The 8,848-nt window shown below is 38.0% G+C and overlaps 1 protein-coding gene across 1 annotated transcript; it reads left to right on the plus strand.

The window, feature by feature from the left end:
• Positions 1-515: 515 nt before the first annotated feature.
• Positions 516-8,848, plus strand: prrg3 (proline rich and Gla domain 3). Its single transcript, XM_029448773.1, has 5 exons — positions 516-652; positions 758-942; positions 1,965-2,013; positions 3,078-3,238; positions 4,789-8,848. The coding sequence occupies exons 3-5, from the start codon at positions 2,004-2,006 to the stop codon at positions 5,290-5,292; spliced, it is 675 nt and encodes a 224-aa protein (XP_029304633.1). The 5' UTR covers positions 516-652; positions 758-942; positions 1,965-2,003; the 3' UTR covers positions 5,293-8,848.

Genomic DNA, 8,848 nt, shown 5'->3' on the forward strand with positions numbered 1-8,848 from the left:
ATTAATATTGAAGACTTCAAAACTACAAAATAACATATGGGGTTATGTATGTAACACATCAATGTTCTATACTGTAGAATCTACAGTGTAGATTGCTTTGCATTTTAGAAAGTAATAAACAAAATAAAGATAAAACATTAATTGAAAATGTTGACTGGTACTGTATATATATAATTCCCACTGTGAAATTAAGACACAAAATGAATCCATTGTCACTGACAGGAATCAAAGCTTACCATAACCATAGCATGTGATGGAACGATACTCATAACATTTTGAGCAGAGGAGAATAAGAGGAATATCACTTTCATGGTTCACCACACAAAATGATGCAGAAGTATGAATCATTTGTTTAATTATAGAGTAACAATGGAGAACAGTGGACACCAGCCTGCACACAACATAGCAACATGTGAATAAAATAAATATATATTTTTTACATTTTATTTTTATATTTTGTGAATTAACCACGTGAGCGAGTCGTCAGACCTGCACTGAGAACGTTGGGAAGCTGAGTATTTCGGTACAAGGTGTGGCTTTGTGGAGTTGTATCAGTCTCTGTGGTAGACACATTCCACGCAGAAAACAGTCTGTCTAGAGGCGGGAAATCTGAGACAGACTCCCATGCAGGTTTCATTATGTCGTCGCAGTGGTGAGCTAAACTCCCGATTTGTTACTCAGCGACCGTTCAACCAACCTCCACCTCGAGCAGCTCTCTGAGCGCTGTTCTCTCATTTCTGCTTTTTCTTTTCAGTAGAAGTTTCCCCGCCCCTTCCTCCTGCGTCAGTCGATACTTATCAGGGCTGTGATTGGCCAGTCTCAAGGATTGTTCCCCTCCTATTGGCTTGCGGATCCGATAATCATGGTCACTTTCATGACTCGTGTGGGAGTTTCCTAGAGTTGGAGATGGCAGAGAAAAGGCTTTTATCAAGCGGAATGAAGGTAGGTAAGATTTTATATATCCCTCTCTTAAACAAAGTAGAGAGGGGACTAAACCGTTTCGTGCCTGAATGGATTAAGTATCCCCAAGCTTTAGGTGGTTTATAAAATTGGGATACAATATGTCGACTTTTTGGAGAAAATACTTAAAGTCAAGATGACTCTTTTTCATATGCAGTTACAGAAGCACGAGAAGGCGCTGAAATCTTAACGACGTCAGAAGCCTGTTTCTGTCCATCTATTTAAAAAAAAAAAAACCCCACCTGTTTGTTTTGGGTTCAATATGGAGTTATATCAACACACTAACAAACAAACATGTGCTTTACATACTAGCAGGAATGCTGCTGACGTGGGTTTGATGGGAGTACATTGCTGCTCATGAAGCCCAATGTAGCCACATAAATATCATTACAGAAACACTCAAACTATGCAGTGATGCTTGAATAAACGTTGTTTAGCCTTTCCAACATCTCGAGTTTAGAAAGCAGTTATGTAGAACGCACTGTGCGTTAGAGGCAAGGTTGTGCCGAGTAGAGTATACGTGCATCGAGTTATTCGGTCAAGACAGAAAACTACAAACATCATATTGCAGCATCCTGCTGAAATTACTTAAAATTACAATAATATCATTTTCATCATCAAATAATAATTAAACAACTCGTTGTCTCGACTGGAATGTTATGAACGACACAACTCTTAAAACTACACAAAAGACATCTAGGTTGTAAAAGAAAACCAGAATTTTCCTTAAATCGACCCTAACATGCTTTTTTTGTTTCTGTAGGCCAGATGTCAAATGAGTTATTACACTTGAGCATGAGTATCAGATAATATGTATATTAGGCAACTACTTAGGCTTTTTAGATGCCAGGAAATGTGCCATTCATTTATCTAAGTGAAGGTGGTGAAAATGTTACTTGAAGCTTCTTGGAGTATACAACACCCTGCTGGACAATGACCCAGTTTCTTCATTAAATAATTCTGTCAATTATGGTGTCTAATGTTGTGCTGTGTTCTCGCTGCAGGTCTACAGTCTGTCGGAGTGTGAGTAACAGGGCAGAAGCATGGATGCTGGTGAGCACAAAACATACACATCCATTGGCTCAGATCAATAATATTTGTATATGTGGTTTGTTGCTTGGCTTGCTATTTTAAACGGGTCAATTGGGTGAATGGTTGTTGAGAAAATATACAGACGGAGACCCAAAAATGACACATTATATTATATAAAATATGTTACATAAGTTGATATGACATAATTGTTAGCAAAAGAAGGGATCACACAAATAATAATTTTGAGGCGTTAGAAATGTGAGAAATTAGATTAGATGTTAGAAATTATGGACAGGGGGACAACATTTTCCAAATAACTTTTTTCACCACCGCACCAAATATTTTCTTTGACCGTCACAAAATCAGTGTAAACCGTCAAAAACATTTGTTTCATACATTCTTTTTTGGGCATTAGTAGTTTTAATTATGTATTATAAGTTTCTCCCCAAAAACTATATTTTAGGAGATTACATTTGAACACATAATAATAACATCATAATTAGCTTTTGCTCAATACTAATTTGACTGAATAGAGCTTGAACGCATCATTACGAAACCTCAGTTAACATTAACTGTTTGGTCGTTAATTGTTACTAGCTCGCCTGCCTAATTCAACACGGACATTTTGTTCACAATGTAGCATCATCGCCATAGACCTTTGCAAGACCTCTGGAAATTTAAGCATGAAACTATTTATATTAGGAAAATACCAGAGAATTTCCACGATTCTCGATACTGATTCGATATGACGGTCAAAAACAAAACAATGAATCCCATTTAATTCAACATACACTCCTTTATTATGTTTGCATACTTTTTTTTGTTAGGACGTAATAGTTTATAATTCCCTTTCCAATATCTATTTTATAATTCTTTGGACACATCTCCTCACAAGTTATCTGACAATATGGCATATATATATATATATATATATATATATATATATATATACACACACACACACACACACACACACACACACACACACACACACACACACATATATACATAACGATATATCCAACAAGGCTGTTGAGTAATCCTAGTTACTGGCTGAACTTTCGATTTTTTTATTGTCTATGCAGCATTCCTCGATGGGAATGGTGCTCACTCCATCCTGAAGCGTTTCCCTCGAGCCAATGGCTTCCTGGAGGAGTTGAGACAGGGGAACATTGAGAGGGAGTGTGGTGAGGAGAGCTGCAGCTTCGAAGAGGCAAATGAAGTGTTTGAGAACAAAGAGAGAACGGTGAGCCAGTACACAAGCTGATGACACCACAAGTGTGTACACCAACTCCTCAATCAATTATGGTTGCATAATATGAGTACAGTGATTGCTAGAGGAGAGACGATGGCTATGTTATAGCACTATTGTCAGATAACTGTGGTAATAAAATCCCTACAAGTACGTTTACAGTACATGTACACAAGAGCTGCACGATTAACTGAAATACAATCATGATATCGATTAAGGCCTCTTTGTGAGGCTGCATCTGGCTAAAGGTGAGCTGTGTATTAGTTACAATTCTAAAGACTTTTGAAACGCACACTGGAAAACAGTTTTAAAGGTGTTCTAAAGAGTAGTCTAAGTTGATTATTCTTGAATCTAGCTTTTCATGCAGCTTGATTTTAAAAGTAAAAACCAGTGTGTCCTTTCCCAAGAGCTAATTATCATACTGTGTGTTCTGTCTGCATGAAGACAATATGGATTGCAATAAATTACTTTTCATAAAAAGATTTTTTTTTAAATGGAGTCCTTAAGAATTGTGGTGTAGAAAAAAATGCGGGATTTTCGTTTTGTCCAGAATTGTGCTGCCCTAATGTACACAAGAAATCAGATGGGTTTTTAATAAAAGCAGATTACCAGTGAATAGGTTTGGACGTTATATATTTTTTCATACCTTCATTCCTTACTGAAATTTCACCGGGGCATAAGGTATATGAGGGTATTTGTGTAATATAAAAAGGTCGAAAAAAAGGGCCCTTCTTCCCAAGGTTCTCGCTGGAGACACTGCCGTAGATACCAACAAATCAGCGAGCTGAACGAAGAGGAGGGTGGTGGTGGCAGACTGGCAGGCATTTTTCTTTTATACTAGTTCTGTAACTTTAACTTATCCCTACTATTTACACCATTATTATTTTTCGCCATCTTTCTCAGCTCAGCTGCGTGTTCCACCAGAGAGAATGACCTCTGGTGGCATGTGCAGGCTTACATTCAGGATATTCTGTTTTATAAAGGGGTTTAAATAAGTCTGACCAAAGTTACCATGAGGCTTAACCAGTGCTACAATCAATCTGACAGGTTGAAACAGTGTTTGCCCCAAAGTTCCACTTCGAGAGCTTCCTCATTATCCTGCACTGTGAATGTGTCTGTTTGCAGTACATGACAAATTTACATCACAGGGGTGTCACGATATATCACACACTGATATGGGATGCACAGATATGAAATCTGAACTAATTTAATATTTGCAGATAGCTGAGAGAAGAAAGGGTGAAAATGTTTGTTGGAAAGTTGTTTATGAGCTTTATTCTAATTGAAGTGTATTTAAAAAAACATGTTGATTGGAATGCTGAGCAAATATTTAAGAATGACATCGATATGAGTTCAGAATTTATTTATGTAATTAAGTGCATCCCACTTGATGTACTGCTTTATTAAACAGCCCTCTGGTTATTGTAAATAACATGCATACATTCAGTAATCACATTTATCCCCTGACTTTAGTGTCAGTTTGAGTTTTAGCCAAAGTGAACCCAAGGTGTAAAAATGTGGAATATCTCCTTTGTGCTTCCTAGATGGAGTTTTGGAAAACTCGCAGCATCTACACGGTGAGCAGCAACAGCGAGGGCCGCTCCGAGCGTGCCGACACCGTCTACATGGTGGTTCCTCTGCTGGGCGTGGCCTTGCTCATTATCATCGGCCTCTTTCTACTTTGGAGGTGTCAGCTTCAGAAGGCCACTCGTCGACGGCCCGCCTACACCCAGAACCGCTACTTGGCCAACAACCGCAGCACCCGCAGCCTGCCACGCATTCTGGTTCATCGGGAAGCCCACAGCGAGAACTTGCAGCAGGAGTCCAGCTCACATCCCACTGTGGTAGTAAGTGGTGCTGAGAGAGGAGGAGGTTCTCTCTATGTCCAGGACTCCTCCCAGTCAGTGGCCTCCCGGCTGTCCGGTGCCACACCGCCTCCGTCTTATGAAGAGGTGACAGGACACCTGGAGAGCAGTGGTGATGAGACCTCAGCGCCTTCATACAGCGACCCTCCACCCAAATATGAGGAGATCATAAAGAAGAAATGAAACAAAAATAATGGTGCCATGTCTGAAGGAGGTCAAGGCCGGCAAAGGAGCAGTTGGTGCTGCAGGTTGTTGAAACCCATATTGTAATTCACATTATTTCTGCACCGTATAATACCTTTGTTTCACTCATGGGTGCAACCTAAAGCCAGTCACCACCATGATTATGTGTGCCACTAAGGATTATTATTTATTGATTACCATAACAACACATTCACCAGATCAGACACTCAATTTCTCTAGTCTTCATTTTGCTTTGGCAAAATTTGAATGGCAAGACTTTGTCCCTGGTAATGCCACAGCCGGTGCAACAAGGTGCATGAAAAGGAGGCCCACTAATCCGTCTCTGGCCCTTGTAGTGGGCTAGGAAAGTAGGCAGGTTTTTGTGCACAACTTGAGATGGCACTGTGGGATTGAAGCTCCAAGCTGCAGCAGTTTTACACTCGCTGAACAGTCACTGTGACAGTAAGGTTTCCTTGCCAACAGGCTGCCGCTGCTTATGATATGACAGTGTGCATATATTATGGCTCTTTAGACTGTATATACTTAGCCAAAAGTCAAAGTATTGACACTCCAATCCAACGTTGTTTAGTTAGATCTTCTAATTGTTTTCTTTTGGTTTTGTATCATTTACAAGTTTGGTTTTCAGCTCATTTCAACTTTACAGGAAATACCCAAATCAACAGCCAATAGGGCTCAGCTGTATCTTCTTATGCCCTATTCCACTTTAGATCATTCAACTGCAAACACGAATAAGCTCATTTACTTTGCCAATAGTGGTGGACTATCTGAATTGTTGGAAGTTTTTAGACCACCTCCACACACCAGCTGTTCACTGCTGTAAGCGAAGATCTCTGCATTATGCTTCCTGCTAACAAGCTCACTATTTACTGATCACAATCTCCTCCAGCCAGACAGATTCCCCTCATGTGTTGTGTGGATGGTTATTTAGTTCTCATGTACCTCAGACAGAACAGCCTGAAATGATGTTCCATCATTAAAAAAAAAAAAAAAAGAGACAGGCCCTGAAAGAGAGGAAAGAAAAACTGATTTTCATAAGTACTCAGTAATCATTGTGCTGTGCCGTAGAGAGGCAAGTTTATTTGTCTTTACATTGTCTAAATACTTTTCATACCTGCTACCCTACTATGACCACCTGTCTTACCATGTAGACCAAAGGTTTATGGGGAGGGCGTTGTATTAATAAGTTAAACCAACCTTCACAATTCTTGAATATTTGTTTATATTTAGTTTGTTTGTCTGGGTTAGGATATTCATTCTATTGCTGAAACAATTATTTAACAACAGTTTTGATCATTTATTTATGAAATATGTAATTCATTAGGCAACATTCCTAAACACACACAAACGCATATATCACACATGCACAATCACAATTATGTGTATGTAATATGTGTATTTGAATACATGTACTGTCTGTGTGTAGATATACACATACATATTTGTGCATGCTCACAAAGAGCACAATCAGCAGTCTCAGCTCTATTCTCCCCAGTACAGTGAGTCAGTGTAGCACCTTTGTTGCAGTTTCTGAGTGGATTGAACTGTGTTTATGGTTTACTTTTTTCCATGCTGCAGCTGGTGGAACAGTATAGTTGTGTGGACACAAAATACAATCAAAGGGAATAACTGTAAATAATAATCTTACATAAATTGGAGACTCGGTCTAACATCACTGGAATGCTGTCGGACGTTTGGAACTGCACTGGGTAAACTTTACATTTTTTTGCCTCTAAATCGTAAATATATATACGTGTGTGAAGTACTTGTGGGATTGAGACTGTTCAAGAACCATGCCAGTTTTTTTTTTAGATAATTACAAATAATGTATACTTTATATATTGCTGACCTGTTGCCTTTAATTATTTTAAAATCAAACAAAGACATGACCCAATCTTACCTGTTAATATATGACTCACCTGACTAGCAGGGGCAGGCAAAAACTGTATGTGCACATGAAGGAAGTAACAAGACGGACACACTCACACCTCTTCCAAACCCTGTGTGTTATTATGCACAGGTGGAACAGCATGGATACAAATTCATTATTTAAATTATTTTGTTTGTATTTTGTTTCCAAATAATGGGTCCTATATTGTAGTAAAACTATTTGTAAATGTGTGTGGAGAATTGGGTAACTTTATCTTAAAACGTTGGGTAATCAGATTTGTAAATGTGTAAAAGAATCCCTTAATGGGAGAGTTGTGAATGTGGACAGGAATCTGCAAATATGTATTCAGAATATGTGTACGTGTTAAAAAAAATCTCCAAATCTGTATTGAGCATCGAGATTTGTAAATGTGTAGACAAATCTGTAAATGTGTACACAGATATTAATAGCTGAAAGTCTAAATACATCAGACAAGTCATCGGTCACTCAGGTCTTTTTTACATGTGGCGGTTTGTCTGCACCGCTCCGCTCAAACTGTGCCTCAGTAGCTATACAGCCTACATACCACCAGGCAGCGTTAGCACCCAGTGATTTAAACGTGACAATATGAACCCAGGTGAAACTATACGTTTAGCTTTATGTTACAAACCCTTACTTTTACACTTGATTGTCAAGTATTGAGTACATGTTACCCTTAAAGTAGAAGAAGTTAATTATTCAACCTAGCGTGCAGTTGACCATTTTGTTTTCAGTTAACCCTAAACTCTCGTCCACAGCAGAATTGTAGCAAAAATCCGATGTAAAAAGACACAATTGTGAGGCCTGTCAGAGTTGCAACTGATGACTTGTCTGTCTTTCCAGCTTTTAGAGCAAAATACTTAGATTTGAACCATTAATATATATGGACACTTTTACAGATTTGTCTACACATTTACAAATCTCAATACACTTGAAAAGCTGAATACAGATTTAGAGATTTTTTTTTTTTTTTTACACATTTACAAATGTGATTATGCACAAATGGATTATGAATACACATTTGCAGATTCCTGTACACATTTACAAATCTCAGTACTCATTTAGAGATTATTTTACACATACAAATCTGATCACACACACACACAGATGGAGACACCATTATACAACTTTCCACATACATTTGTAAATAATACTGCTACAATAATGGCCCCATAATGAGGCTACATCAAAATACTAGAACACCAGCATGGTTTGCAAAATGGTTAGCCATGTTGAAAAGTATACTGGATTCATTCCTGCTTTCCAATATTATTTATTTATGTAAAATGGATGTGTGTGACTGAAACAAATAATATTCTACAACAAGATTAGTTGTGTTTGTGCTGTATGAAGTCACATGTTCAGTCTTCAAGTTGTGTTTATATTTTAGTTGCATATTAGTCGTGTTTTACCTCACTACATCCGATAAGTGCACTTACAGGTTTCCGCAAGTGGTTTATTTTTGTATTCTATTCAATTGTATTTGCTGCCTCTCCTACAGCCTGCAACTCTTTCTCTTGGGCTTTTTACCACATTCCAAAAAGAAATATCAAATGTTTGAAAATGAATGAATGAATGATTGATTTAATTAAACTGAAACTAAGTTTTCTTTTTTTTTCAAAATGGAAA

Source organism: Cottoperca gobio, chromosome 14, assembly GCF_900634415.1.
Source record: "Cottoperca gobio chromosome 14, fCotGob3.1, whole genome shotgun sequence".
NCBI lineage: Eukaryota > Metazoa > Chordata > Actinopteri > Perciformes > Bovichtidae > Cottoperca > Cottoperca gobio.

Excerpts from the sequence above, each read along its gene's own strand:
- prrg3 (XM_029448773.1), top strand. Across the intron at positions 3,239-4,788 it reads TTGAGAACAAAGAGAGAACG|ATGGAGTTTTGGAAAACTCG; the intron begins GTGAGCCAGTAC and ends TGTGCTTCCTAG.